The sequence below is a fragment of the Castor canadensis genome, chromosome 5 (genome assembly GCF_047511655.1).
Source record: "Castor canadensis chromosome 5, mCasCan1.hap1v2, whole genome shotgun sequence".
NCBI lineage: Eukaryota > Metazoa > Chordata > Mammalia > Rodentia > Castoridae > Castor > Castor canadensis.
This window is the reverse complement of record NC_133390.1, coordinates 72,384,807-72,399,448: the sequence shown is the minus strand read 5'-3', so window position 1 is coordinate 72,399,448 and position 14,642 is coordinate 72,384,807. Positions and strand designations below refer to the sequence as shown.

The window sequence follows — 14,642 nt, the reverse complement described above, 5'->3', positions numbered from 1 at the left end:
ACCAGGCCAGGCACACTTTTAACTGCTTTCTTTCACAATGGTATGGAGTGGTCTTCCACTAAAATCTCTCAGAACCTTGAATAGCACTGGCTGTTCCTTCTGCTGGGAACACTTTTCCTCCATGGCCAATTTCTTACCTCCTTCTGGTCTTTGTGCAAATAACAGAACCACTTCAAACTGCAGCAAGCATTATCCACAATCCTATTCTCCCTTAGACTGTCCAACATACTACCTAATTAATTTTGTTTATCTGATTTCTCCCATCAGAATGGAAACCTGTCATGAGTAAAGACTTCAGTTTGTTGTGATTATTGGTCTTATTCACTGTTGTATTCCATTGATGAGATATAATAAGAATTTAGCAAGTATTTGTTGAATGAAACAATGACAAAAACTTGAAGACAAGCAAGTACATTCTCATCTTTTTTCCCTTCTTCTGAACAAATGACTATTTATTTTCATCTTTTTCCATGAAGAAAAAATTTAACCCTTTAAATTTAACACCTTGGTGCTACTGCGATCTCCTGATTGAGTCTCAGTTCTCTACACCCTTCAGCCCCTGGCCTCACACAGGGTTTAAAATTTCATATCTACACATTTTCTCTTTCATCACAGCCACAAAGCACAGCAGATTAGAATAAGGACAATATCTAGAAAGAAGAGTGAGACATTCTATAGCTGGATTTTCAGGATAGGTCAGGATTTGGAGAAGTATGGGAATTGGTGAGATTCAGATGAAAGAGAACAGATGACTACTGTTGTGTAAAGGGCAACAAACTTTTGTGGCTTGTTGAAGCAAAATCAGACATTATTTTGTTTGGACAATGGCTTAAATATTGCTCAAGGCCCATACAATTTAAGTGGCAAGATTAGTGACTGGCTTTGCCAAAGACCACCTGCCACTTCACAGGTCACTTCCCAGATAGAAAATTTCACCTCCCTAATATAAACCTTACTGTAGCTTGTCAAAGGGCTGGGATGCCATTTCCAGCTTCACCTCAGTGTAACAACCACCTGAGAAGCTAGGGAGGATCAGCTTTATGCAAGTCACAGGAAATTTCCCCTGGGAGATGGTATTTCCTAACCCAAATTCTATTCATCACGCTCTTTGGGTTCCCCCTGAGCATGCATAAAGTTATGGAGAAAAGTATGGGATTACAGAGTTTACATGATACCTGCTCCTCTGAATTATGAGGGGACAGCCCTGCTTTGACACCAGGCTCTTGCTATGACATTTCCACTTTTGTTTCCTAGGAAACAAAGCTCTAAATGTTCACTTTGCATATTTCCCAGCAACAGAAGAACTTAGCCTTGCTTATTTTGCTAATTGTTATGTCTGTAACCTGCATAAAGGAGTGATGGCTCTGAGGGTGAAGGGGAGACTGACAACAGGGACTCTTCATATCTGCCACATCATCTTGCTGTGGCTCACAGTCTCACACATTGAGTTATGTCTAAGGCTCACTGGTAGCTTGTTTCCAAGAGAATGAAACCCTGAAGAAGAAAACTAAACTTCCGGAGGAGTTATGGTTTTGCAGTACTAAAATCCAGTATCTTCTCCATCATGTTAAATAACAGAAGACTGATTTCATATTAAGGTAGATAATTTAAACTTTGCATAGCACATGAGTTTTTGTGACATAGACTACAATGTAAATTGTATTTTATCACTAACCATTCCAAAGTGGAGAAGAGGTTCTCATGGAACTAAATCCACAATGGATGCAAAATTAAAGTGCTTGGAGAAGGAGTGGAGATGGGCCCTGCCTAGCCATATGACAATTCCCGCTTCTCATCTGCCACCTGTCTATATTTGGGACATGTCTCCTCAGGAGACTTCCATCAGACTTTCTGCCATGACCAGGGATTCTCTGGTTCTACAGACCTGTGGTAATGGTCCTTTAGTTCCTTGAACTCTGTTACTTCTCTTTAACAGCATGTTTTATGTTTCTATCAGATCTTGCTCATGACCACATTTTGTCAATAACAACTCCTATCTCACAGAACATACTTAACCCAAACTTCTTCAAGTCAGTGCCAAAGTGGCTTGGAGAGCAACTGTGATGAACAGTGGCACTGTTTATTGGTGCTATACTGTGCAGATCTGGGTCACCTTCACTAGGAAGGACAAGATAAGTTGAACACAATGCAGAAAATTCCTGTTTAATTTCTCCCAACTCTTGCCCATTATTTAACACACACACACACACACACACACACACACACACACACACACACACGCTCATAAACCAGGGTAGGGTCTGGGGAGCCACTTACATCCTGCCTCTCAGGGCCTTGGCTTTCTGTTCATCTTCTAGGTTTCTAGGAGGTGTGGGTGGAGTCATTCCCTCATTCAGGCAGCCTGTGGGGTCTTTCAAGCTGCTCCTGTAGGAACCTCCTTCTAGCGTCTAAAAAAAAAGATGAAACTGCCTCAGAGAGTGTATGCTGGAAGTTGTTTAGAAGCCCTGAGTCCTCCTACCCTAGCCACAGCCACCTTGGGAAGTCAGCAGTCAAGGCTGTTCTCACTGAACCACAGGAGACCAGAGACTTCCACCCTCCTGTAGCAGGCAATCAGGACACACTGGATATCCATGTACTGCCAACTGCCCAGACATAATGAAATTGTCACAGTGACTTATCTGTGGGTATCGGCTCCAGAGGGAAAGCTAATCAATGCAATTCTGTACCAGATAAGGAAAAGAAAATCAGTTGTAGGACCATCAAATGCAAACTGATAAGGGAAGGGCAGAGATAGTGCTAGTTTGGTAAAGTCATGCTTTGTTAAATCAGCTACAATCTTTTGATGAGGACATTGATACATAGTTAAGAAATACTAAAAAAAAATAGAAATAGTCATAGATTTAGTCTTTTCTAAAAACATCTTTGGTAAGGTTATTTATCAAGGACTTTATTTATTAATCCTCATTTCTTTTAATTAATGTGCTGTAGGTTCAGAAAAAATTAGATGGATTAAAATAATATTTTAGCAGGAGCCAAGGGAAAAAGAACCTGAATTCTAATCCCGGATCTGCTTGTTAATGGGCGATCTTACAGGAGGCATCTAAAATTGTCCCATGCCTCAGTATTTCCTCAATTTTGAGATCAGATTATTCATTTTTACAATTTATAAGGGGTAGTGGCAATGGCTGTACCTCTATAAGAAGTTAAAAATGATTTACTTTTCCTCTGTAATTGGCACTGGTAACAATAAGGATATTTAAAATGGGGCCAATCTAATATTTCTGCAAGTCCTGAGGCAATGTAGATAAACAGTAAGACTAAGAGATCAAGGTCAAGGTGGGTGACTGTAAAACTTCCAAACTATCAAAGATGCCTGACTATACAAACCACTGTAGCTAAAAGGAAATGTTTCACTTAGTAGTCTTTAAAGATACTGGACTTAAGATTAAAGTCACAAAGATCAAAAAGTGCCATCCAAAAAGATAACAGGAACAAAAGGCCTCAGCTTGATCTGCAGTTGGGAGTATCTGTCACAAACTCTCATTGCTGCTATATTTCAATATAGGCCAGACAGAGGTATAAAAAAAGTGATTCAGGGGAAGGAAACATACAGTAAATGAGGTAACTGAGGGGCCACCATATGAGAAAAGGAGAGTATTAGGACTTGAACCTGCAAAACTTAACCTTGAAAAGAGATATCAACTTTCTCCTCTACCCCCCAAATGGATACCATATACTCAGGGCCAAACATAAATTTGTTACCAGCACTAGAATTAAGAGCACAGGGTCTTATGGCTTGAGGGAGAGAATTTCTTTTCATTTGACATAAAGGTATTTACAGAACAAGTAATCAACCATGGAAACTGCTATATCCAGAGCAGCAATATAGGCTAAAAATAAAGAAAGGTCGAGAAGGGTTTAGTGACATTTATAGATGCAGGATATGTAACCTGTTATTAAGGAAATTAGAATGTCTGGTGCTGAGGCTTGACAAGCCAGCTACAGGCAGCTTTCCAGTGATGTGTCCCTTGGTGCCATCACTAAAGACAGATTCCCAGGCAGATGGACGCAGCTGGTGATGGATTTGATTAGTGCCTTTTATCTCCCCTCCTCTTCTATATTTTCCTTTTCAGCCTTTGTTCTGTGTTCTGTTAGCTGGCAGCAAGGTAACTGTTAGCAGGCCTACATCTCTGCCTTGGGGAAAGAGGGAGTTCTCATGTGCACCCAGCTTGGCATGGTCCATTCCCAACCTGGCTACAGAACAAGGAGTTTGAAGAGTCACACAGGGAAGTCCACTCTACCTCTTCCTGCCTGACTGTTCTATGAGCAAAGAAGCCTGAGCTGTTTCTTGGGGAGGACTCTCTAGGACTGTTAGAAGGGTGGTGCAATGAGAGGGAGAAGAGGGAAACAAAGGGTTTAGATAAGCTATATGCTGGGTAATCTGCCTGGAATGCTGGGAGAGACCCCTTTGAGTCACTAAACCACAACCAAGGGCAACTATGGGTGACCTGCAATTGCTGGTACTACTTCTGGAATGAAATAGACAATGGTGACCAGTTTTCTGCAACAGTGAGGACTTCTGCCCCATATAGGGTTTCAGGGCCACATCAGTCTCATTAGATTAAGGAAAACTGAATGAGGAGGGAGCAATACAAGTTCTCATAGTTGGTCCAAGGACAGGAACACACATGTAAACAGGATTAACATAGGTGGCTAAGTATGGAAGAAGATCACCCTCATGTTAAAGTGAACACATTTCCTAGTCACTGGATCTTGGTTCACATACCCATAAAATGCCCTTTTCTCTGGGGTCCTATAAGTACCTTTTACACCCCCTGCACAGCATTCATTAGACAACATTGTAATTGATCATTCATCTGTATTCAGAAAATATTTATTGAGCATTTCCAACATGATGAATATTTGAAAGGCTAGAGAAACAAGGATGAGTAAGAGATGGCTCTCTGCTCTCCATAAGCTAAGCCATTGTGGGTACTCTTCTAGACAGGAGGGGTACCATGGAGGATGAACAAAGGGGCAGGCAGCTATATGGTGGGATAGAGAGAGAAGGGAAAGATTTAATGGCAGGGGGAATGCTTGAACTATCAATTCCTTAGTATCCTGGGAGATTGGTCCAGGAGCCTCTACATATACCAAATCCAGGGATCCTCAGGGCCCTTCTATGAAATGGCTTAGTATTTGCATATAACCTATGTTTATCCTCCTGTATACTTTAAAACATCTCTATATTATTTATAATATTTAATTCAATGTAAGTATTATGTAAATAATTGTTATGCTATATTGTTTAGGGAATAATGACAAGAAAAAAGCCTGTACATGTTCACTACAGATGCAATTTTCTCCCAAATATTTTCAATCTGCTTAGTTGAATCCACAGATATACAACCACAGATAAAGAGAGCCAATTATTCTGAGAAATGGAAAGGAGTTCATAGCTGGGTGCTGGTGGCTCTTGCCTATAATCCTATCTTCAGGAGGCAGAGATCAGGAGGATTTTGGTTTGAAGCTAGTCCAGGCAAATAATTCAAGGTATCATATCTTGAAAAAATACATCACAAAAAAGGGCTGGTGGAGTGGCTCAAGGTGTAGGCTCCGAGTTCAAACCCCAGTACACACACACTCACACACACACACAAAGCAAAGGAAATAGCAACAGGAGGACATTCTGGGCAGGAACAGAATTGTGGGAAAGGTCATGGGGTGAAAGCACCTGGGGCAGCCTGGGAAGCTGAAAACCTGGTCTAGGAGGAATAGAGTGTGTGAGGGAAAAAGACTGGCAAGTGACTGCGTTAGGTGAGATGGGGTGAGTAAGCACTAGAGAAGGAAGAGACGAGGAGTGAAAACAGAATTCTGGAGAAGTATGCAGAGATCAGACCGTGAGGAGCCTGTATATAGCATTAAGAAAAGGAAACTTTACTTTCTAAGACCAATGATGGGAGGGTTTTAAGTATATGTTTAAGTAACATATTTAAGTTTTAGAAAAATCAGTCTTAATGGTCCATAGAGTTTTTCATGACTGGGGAAAATGTCTCTGACAGGATAGCAAAGGAAAAGAGGACTTAAAATATAAATACTCTATGATTACATTGTTTGTAAAAAATCTGAAAGAAAATACATCAAAATTTCAACACTGAATATGTCTAGATGATGATAATTTGTTTATACTCTTGTCATTTTTCCATTTTTTCTTGAATGAGTATATATTGTTTTTTATTAGTCAGAAAAAACTACTTTAAAAGTTTTTGTTTTTAACGGGAGGCATCCTCTGGTGGTCATGTATTGCGATGTCAGACTGAAATCTGGAAGGGAATGGTTGCCAACAGTTAAGACAGGAGAAGATTTTCAGCATTAACCCTTGGTTTTGAACTCTGTGTAAGGAAGGGTCTGTGTTTGATCTCAAAGCCTGATACAGAGTAGGGCTCCAGGAATTTATTGAATACGCTATGGAACTCCTGAGAGAAGATCAAGGATTGTCTGATAAGACAGAGCAGAGTAAGGCTAGCAGAGCTAGCCGTTGGTCTAGCACCAACCAGGCACCACTTAGCTGCTCTTTCACTACAAAAAAATTTCCATATCACACCCATTAGGATGGGTACTATATATTACAGAGAGAGAGAGAGAGAGAGAGAGAGAGAGAGAGAGAGAGAGAGAGACAGAGAGAGAGAGAGAGAGAGAAGGAGAAAGAGAGAAAGCACTGGTGAGGGTGTGGCAAAAAGGGAATCCTTGTACACTGTTGGTGGAAATGCAGATTAGTGTGTAACCACTTTGGAAAATAATATGGCGGTTCCTAAAGAAATTAAACAGAGAGCCGCTATACGATGTAGCATTCACACTACTAGGTATATTCGCAAAGGTAATGAAACCAACTCACTGTAAAGATATCTGTACCTCCAGGAAAGCAATGCGAGTCAACTCCCTGTATAGCTATCCTTATCTCAACCAGCAAAACCCTTGTTCCTTCCTATTATTGCTTTTACTCTCTCTTCAACAAAATTAGAAATAAGAGCAAAATAGTTTCTGCCTGGAAGGGAAGGGGTGGGGGGGAGAGGTAGAGAGTTGGGAGGGGGAGGGAAGTGGGGAGAAATGACCCAAACATTGTATGCACATATGAATAAAAGAAATTAAAAAAAAGATATCTGTACCTCCAATATCCAATAGTCAAGATGGGGAAACAATCTAAGTTTTTGGTGACTGTTGATGGATGAATAAATAATCTGTGACACACACACACACACACACACAGAGGAACATTTTTCAGCCTTAAGAAGAGATTCTGTACTTGCCACTACATGAGTGAACTTGGAAGACACGCTGTATGAGAAATAAGCCAGATGACAGAAGAAAACTATCACATTACCTTACTTATATGTGAAATCTTATTTTAAAAGGTACAATACATGGACATAGAGAATGAAATAGTGATTACTAGGGGTGGGAGAAGAGAAAAGAACAAGGAGAAATAGGATATAAAATAGCAGATATGTAGGATGAACAGATCTGGAGGTCTAATGCAGACCCTGAGGACTACGGTTAATAAAATTATATTGGATTAGAGATTTTTGCCAAATAAATGGCTGCTCTTGTCACATGAGAAAAACTGCCATGAGATGATTATGTTAATTTGTTTCACTATAATTACTGTTTATATGTACCCTATAACATCATATGGTAAACTGCAAAATTATACACTAAAATATATTCTTTTTAAATTTGTGTAAGAGTCTCTGGACAAAAAGCATTAGACCTAAGTCATTTGTAGGCAATCTAGGGGCAGATGTAGGGATAACTACACAGTGGAAAAACTGAGGTCTGCATTTTCCAGGCAAATGACATTTCAGATTTGTGACTGTTAAATCTGGGTTAAAATTTTTTGGTGGATTCTAAACTTTTCTATTCTGACAAGAACCTTAGGAATCTCCACAGAGCAATGCTAAATGAACCCAGTTCCTGAAAACACGTAACTCCATAGTGGACATAATGGGGCCTTTATTTTCTTCCATCTAGACTCCAAACTTCTGCTAACTCCACCAGCTACTGACGGTACAGGCAATCCATGTAAAGGACAGCAAAGCACACGCATAACACAGCCTGGTCCTCGCCGTGATCTTCTGTGGCTCACAAGGAGGGTGAATGTGGTAGAAATATCATATATTCATGTATATAAGTGGAAAACTGAGACCTGTTGAAACTATTCCAAGAATGGGGGCGGGGAATAAAGGAGAATGATGGAGGGCTGAATTCAACTATTATATATTGTAAGAACTTTTATAAATGTCACAATGTACCCCCAGCACAACAATAATATGCTAATAAAAAAATAACACAGGAGGGTTGGGCACAGTGGTTCATGCCCATAACCCTAGCTACTAAGTAGGCAGAGACCAGGAGAAATGCATTTGTGGCAGCCTGGGGAAAAAGTTTCAGAGACCCCCATCTTGACAAACAAGCCAGGCATGGTGGTATATGCCTGTCATCCCAGCTATGTGGGAAGTGTACATAGGAGGATTGCAGTCCAGGCTGGCCTGGCATAAACATGAGACCCTATTTAAAAAGTAACTAAAGCAAAAAGGGCTGGGGGCATGCCTTAAGTGGTAGAGCACCTTTCTAGCAAGGGCATGAGGCCCTGAGTTCAAACTTGAGTACTGCCAATAGAAGAAATCACACAGAGACTGGGAGTGGTAAGGCATACCTATAATCCCAGCACTCAGAAGGCTGAGGCACTTCAAGGCCAGCCTGGGCTATGTGGCAAGACCCTGTTTTAAAAAAAAAAAAAGCCATGGGGAAATTAGATAGAGTCCTTACTTCTGACTCAGAGTTACAGACAATACCTTAATACGAAGGCCAGAAAAAAATATATTAGCTCTCTGGGGGAGGTGAGTAAGCATCCTTTCTTGGTAAACAGAGACCAAGGCCAGCAGGGTCCATTCAGAAGGGTCTATTATGTTCAGAAAGTGAGCTTCAGAGCCCTGTCTTTGTCTTCCAATTATAGCTCTTGGGCAGGAGAGATCACTACTCACTGAGGCAGAAACCTTGGTGCAAGAATAGTTATGGGACCAGAAAGCCCTGGCGGCAACTTTGGAACCTAGGAACAAATGTGACCTCATCTTTGGTAAAGCTGGAGGGCAAAATGAATTCTAAGTGCAGATTTTGGTGCTATTGTTTGAACAACTAACAGAGAAAGCAGAAAGACCCTGGACAACAGTCCAAGCATACCAGATGTTCCCATGAATGGAACTGGCCTTTGTGAATTGAAAAGGACTCTGTTAGTTCTCCCTGACACTACACTAAGATAACTCCCACTCACAGGTTCAGATTCTGCCCTCTGGAGCAACAGTCAGACCAGCCCTCATTCCTACAGCAGCACGTTCATTATTGGAAGATAGATTTAGTGCTTCTCCTCAATTCTCCCCAAACTGAATCTCAGTTTCTTCAACTTTCACTCAAATGACATGGACCTCAAGGTCCTCTGGGGCACTTGCAGTTCTTTCAAGAACAATCTAGAATGCTGCACTGACAATACATGTATTACTCACACACGACTCATGACAGGTGTGGTCTGAACAGCTTTGAGTACAATGGGACTATTACTTCTCCTAACCTGTACATTGTACTTTCATTAACAAGTTTGTGACACTACTGGCTATTTTGGCATCCTTTACACTGTTGTACTTTAGTCAAATAAACATTCCAGAACTTTTATGGGCTCTAGGCTTTTTCTTCTAAGCTAAAAAGCTTACAAGTTTTTACCTTTAAGACACTTTGGAGGTAAAAAAGTAACTTAGCATTCTCAAACATGTCTAAAATATTCTCAGTTTACTTTTGCTTTACGGCTACCTCACAGTGGGATGGGAAGAAAGAGAGATTCTGGTGAGAAGATCCTGAGAAACCAAAGTACTGCTCCCTTACTTCTTTCTTGATATGGGTTTAGCTTTATATGTTAAGTCAAATAAAGCTCTGCAATTCTGGGCTCACTGTAGGTCCTCAAGAAGTAATTATTGGTGGAGAAGTTACAGCCCTTATGGTAAAGTCATGACAGAAAGGACATTCATTCAGCAGCCATTTGAGAGCCTGTTATAGGACCAGTGAACTCCAGTGTCATCCTGTACCCCTCTTATGAGATGTGTCAACATCTTCATTTACGTGTCTAACACCGAACCCAGGGATCACACACCAGAGGGCCAAGGGGACTTTGACAGTTCAAAGCTCAGTAGTAGCAGTGGTATGGGAAAGGTAACCTAAAATGTAAACAAATACAGACTTTTGGAAACAACTGTTCATGAAAAACCCATTAAGTGAAAAAGACTCCTATATACTAGTGGAAGAAAAAATAATAATGTTCTAAATTAATTATCTAGCTTGGGAGGTAAATTGCAAATGAAAAGATTAAGATATTTTAACAATAAATATCAGAACAGGGCCATCTAAGAGCTGTCCCAGGCAGAGTGTGCCTTTAGTAATTGTGGTGAGATTTCAAAAGAATTTTGGTCTGGACTGGCCAGGGAAAGCCTTGTGGAGAGATGAGATTTGAGTAGGACCTTGAAGGACCATTGTGCACTAGATAAGCAAAAATAAGAGAGAAAACATTCCAGAGAAATGGGGTGGTATGAACAAAAACTTGAGGGAAGAAAGCCAAATGTGTGACTTTGTAAAGTCAGTGTAGTGCCCACAAGAGCACTTAACTTCTGCTAGGATAGCAGAAGGACATGGCAGAAAAATGGACAGTCTCTAAGAGTTCACTGGTTACTAAAACCACGAGCTCTTTTTAATTAGGAAAGAAAATATAGAAGGAAAATAACAAGATCATATGTGTTAAATCTTATCTGCAAATTGCAAACCGGGATATATGAAAAGGGAGTGAATGGAATAAAAATTATCAGATATCTCCATGAAAGGACCCATTATTTTCCTCAGAAGGTCTTAAATGGTGATGATTAACAAGACTTCCCGACAGAAGTCTGGAGGAAGCAAAGACATTTATCCTAATGAGAATGGCAAGAAAAGCCAAATGGGTGACATGGATTGAGACGGAAAAAAAGGAAAAAGGAAAATTGTCATCTTACAGCAATACACTTAGATATAAAAACATGAGAGTCGAAGGACAGTTCTATCCCAGTGAGCCATCCAGACAGGAGTTCTTCCATCAGCATTACACCAACATCCTGGACCAGCTCAGACTTACTGCCCTTCCTCCAGTGATATGGTTGGTCTATAAGACAGTCACAGGTAGACCAGTTGTGGGTGGTTTATGTTCAGTTTTTCCTCCTTCAACAGAGATATATTCTGGGTTCCTTAATTTCTTGTGGCAAAGTATCCACACACTTTTGTCTATTTCCCTTTATAATCAGTAGTCTAATTTTATAAGACTTTTCAAGCTACAAGGTCCCCAAATAAAATTACCTGGTGTTTCAAAGATCCAACTCATGCCCTGTCTCAGCAGCACAGGACACTAGCTTCAGAGCTAACCAGACACACCCCAGTCACAGGATGAATGCCACTCTCCTGGGGACCAGTGGATCAGTCTTACATTGAAGCTAGTTTTTCTTATATACTTTTCACCTTTCATCAACATCATAACCCCAAAAGGGCTTGTTAATTTCCCACGCCAATTCCCAAACAATGCCAAAAAGGACTTTGGGGCACAGCTTTTTAGAAGCCATCATTACTGGAACTAATCCTATAGGAGGAATAAGTGCAAATGAGAACATGGCAGATCAATGCAAAGCCCTGGGAGCCACATGGAGGTGAGCCACACACAGAATTGCCTCCAGGACCCCCACTTACCAGCTTGCTTTTGACCAACTTTTCTATTGCACTGACAAGGTCTGCAGCAGTAGGTACTTCAGTGGAAGCCTGCCGGGCTGCTAGCAAAGAGGAGGACTGTAAGACATTGAGCAGCAAAGGAAAAGCAGATTAGCAAGGAGTGAGGAACAGCAATTAGGAAGCAAAACAGAAAGTCCAAAGCGCAAGGCAGGCCAGGGAGGCACAGCTCTGTGTTTATAGGGAAGAGATGACAGAGGGAAGTGGGGAGTAGTGGGGGTTGACAGGCATGCCAGACCTGTTGTCAGAAATTCTGGCCAGCAACAAAACATACATGAGCTTGGATTCTCCTTAGGCAGACCTCCAAGGAACTAAGGGGAAGGTTACTGAGTCCCTGGAGGCCAACAGGCAAGGGCCCCTAGTGACAACAGGGTGGGGACTGGCTGCTCTGAAGGCAAGCAGGATTTCAGTTACTATGTGGATGTCCATTGCAATCCCAGGGTCTGGAAGGAATCAATAAACCCAGCCTTAAATGTGACTGAAGAAGAGAAATAGTCCTTGCTTTTCTATAGCCTTAGATATGGACCTTCACTGCGTGTCAAGCAAGAAGGGTAGAGGCAGGATATGTAAGAGCTCAGCTAGCTATCTCCTCCCTATGTCCCCTGCCCCCCTCAACAAAACATAACTGACCCTGGCAAGTCTCAAACTGGAAACTTAGGAAGTAGTAAAGGGCTTCAGCATTAGTTGAATGTCACATGTTGGGGTGCCCAGGGACTATCCTGCTCACAGGCTCAACTGCAGGGCCTTTCTATGCCCCTCTTCCCTCTATACCTGCAGTAAGGACTTATTCACATCTGCTCAATGGTTTGGGGATCCCCCTCACTGAAGACATTGTTTCTTTGTTCATTTGCTTATTTTTTCCCTACTTCTTCAACCTGAGGAGAAATTGTGGGAGAAATGGCTAACTCTGTATGCATGTGTACATGCTTTTGCCTCAATGTATCAGAGCAGAGGGAAACAGTGTTCCCAGTCTGAGAGATAGGCACGATGACTATGGGCATAGAAAGTTGAATGTCCAGGCCTTGCCCTGCCTTCAAGTTTCTCCCTTAGGTTAGAGGGAAGAGTTTTAAAAAAGAAAGCTTTCTGTCTAACCTAAGAGTTACTTTTAAAATCTCTGCTTCTGAGATGGAGGAAAATATCAAATAAATGCAATTAAGAAAGTTATAATAATACTCTTTTTCCTTTCTTCAGGGATAAAGGAAAAAGTTCATGTTTGGAAAGCCAAGTTATCACCTTTTTCCTAGTAATCCTGCTCCTGGGAACTTATTCAAAGGACAGATGTCAAAAGAATAAATGCCATATGTATGCAGTAATCTGCAGGGGTATTATTCAGAGGAGTGAAGACTGGAAACACTCTATTAAGATGTCCACAAAGGGGCTGATGAAGCAAATCACAGAACATTAAGCAAAGTATTTTGTAGCTATTCAAATGATACTTATAAAGGTAAAATTAATAAGATTCTAGGAAATGGTAATAAAGTATTGAACATATCTTACACATACTATAATATAAAACATCCATGGATATGAACAAAGATTAGAAGGGAACAAGGAGAACTGAGATAATTGTACCACATTACACTGGATGAATTTTTAAAAGTTCTTTTACACTGTTGTAAAAATTGCTTCAATGAATGCAACTCCACTTACTAGCAGTTCTGAGACTCATCCCAATACTGAATATTAAAAACAAAATAACAACAAAAAACAAACAAATGTACAGAAATCAAACAAGCTGGTCTGAAGAGAATTCACATTTCTAAATAGGGACTGTTGCAATGGATAAGAAAAGAGCCACACTTATCTGGATTCTCTATTAAAGTCTGCATTCTCTATTAAAAACTATCCAGAAGCAACATAACATCCATTTTCCCAAACAAGCTGTGTTTGAGTGAACTGCCTCAAGAGGGTTCACGACCTTTCCTATCTTATGCAAGGCTGGTCCCTCATGCAAAGGGCTATGGCAGATATTGGACATCAGAGCTTTCTCCCCAGGCACACTATCATTGTTTATACAACATTTTACAAGGGCAGGCCTTGGGGAATCCCACTGGGCTGGTTCTCACTCCCATCTCAAGGTGAAGTATAGGCATCTCTGCTTCTGGGAATCCAGGATGGCCAAGATGCCATGTTTTCTACTACTTTTCTTCCCAACATCCAGAGCCAGAGATCTGTCAACATCACCTCAGGAGGAATCACAACTCCTCATAGGGTATATTTTTCACAGGGTGAGTCTCAGAAAGGGGAGTCTCCCATGGGAGATGACTTAGTCATTGTCCTGTGAGAGACGATCCCTCTGGCCTACAGAGAGAAATTAAATAATATCTATAGGTTAACAATCAGTGCAAAGCAGACAGAATTAAATAAGAACTGAGATGTCCCCAGAAACATTAACAGAGCCTTTGTGGTGTATCTAGATGGTATTATGAAAACTCATTTCCTGTCTACATACGTTGGGCCCTCAAAGGAGGCTGCCCCACTGTGAGTCAGAGCACAGGGAAAGCACAAGGGATGGCCAGGCTAGCCACCATCACCACCATCACAAAATGACACTGAAAGAAAATGGGAAGTGCATCCAAACACTAAAACCTCCACTTCAATGGTCCAAGAGTTCCAGCCATACTACAAGAGGGCAAGAAAAACACAATGGAGTGAAGGCATGGCTGTAAGGAAAGTGAGAGATAGACAATACAACATAAGCAGCCCCATGCCCCAGCTCAGAACATGGAAGTCAGTACCACTGGACCAATATTATCTAACCTGAGCTTCTGCTCCAGAACAATTGTGGTGACCACCAGGGGATGAGAGGCACAGTGGACATGGACATTTCAGATACTAGT

At 41.1% G+C, this 14,642-nt stretch overlaps 1 protein-coding gene across 25 annotated transcripts in view; it reads right to left on the bottom strand.

Moving 5' to 3' along the window:
* Positions 1 to 14,642, bottom strand: part of Kalrn (kalirin RhoGEF kinase) — a 660,017-nt gene that overhangs the window by 78,024 nt on the left and 567,351 nt on the right. For 19 of the 25 annotated variants that reach the window (XM_074073308.1, XM_074073309.1, XM_074073310.1 and 16 more), the window contains 2 exons: positions 11,767 to 11,862; positions 2,278 to 2,408 (listed from right to left, as the gene is read on the bottom strand). In XM_074073308.1, coding sequence (XP_073929409.1) covers positions 2,278 to 2,408; positions 11,767 to 11,862 — 227 coding nt within the window. The remainder of the gene's footprint in view (positions 1 to 2,277; positions 2,409 to 11,766; positions 11,863 to 14,642) is intronic. The other 6 variants (XM_074073319.1, XM_074073320.1, XM_074073337.1 and 3 more) reach the window with 1 other exon arrangement.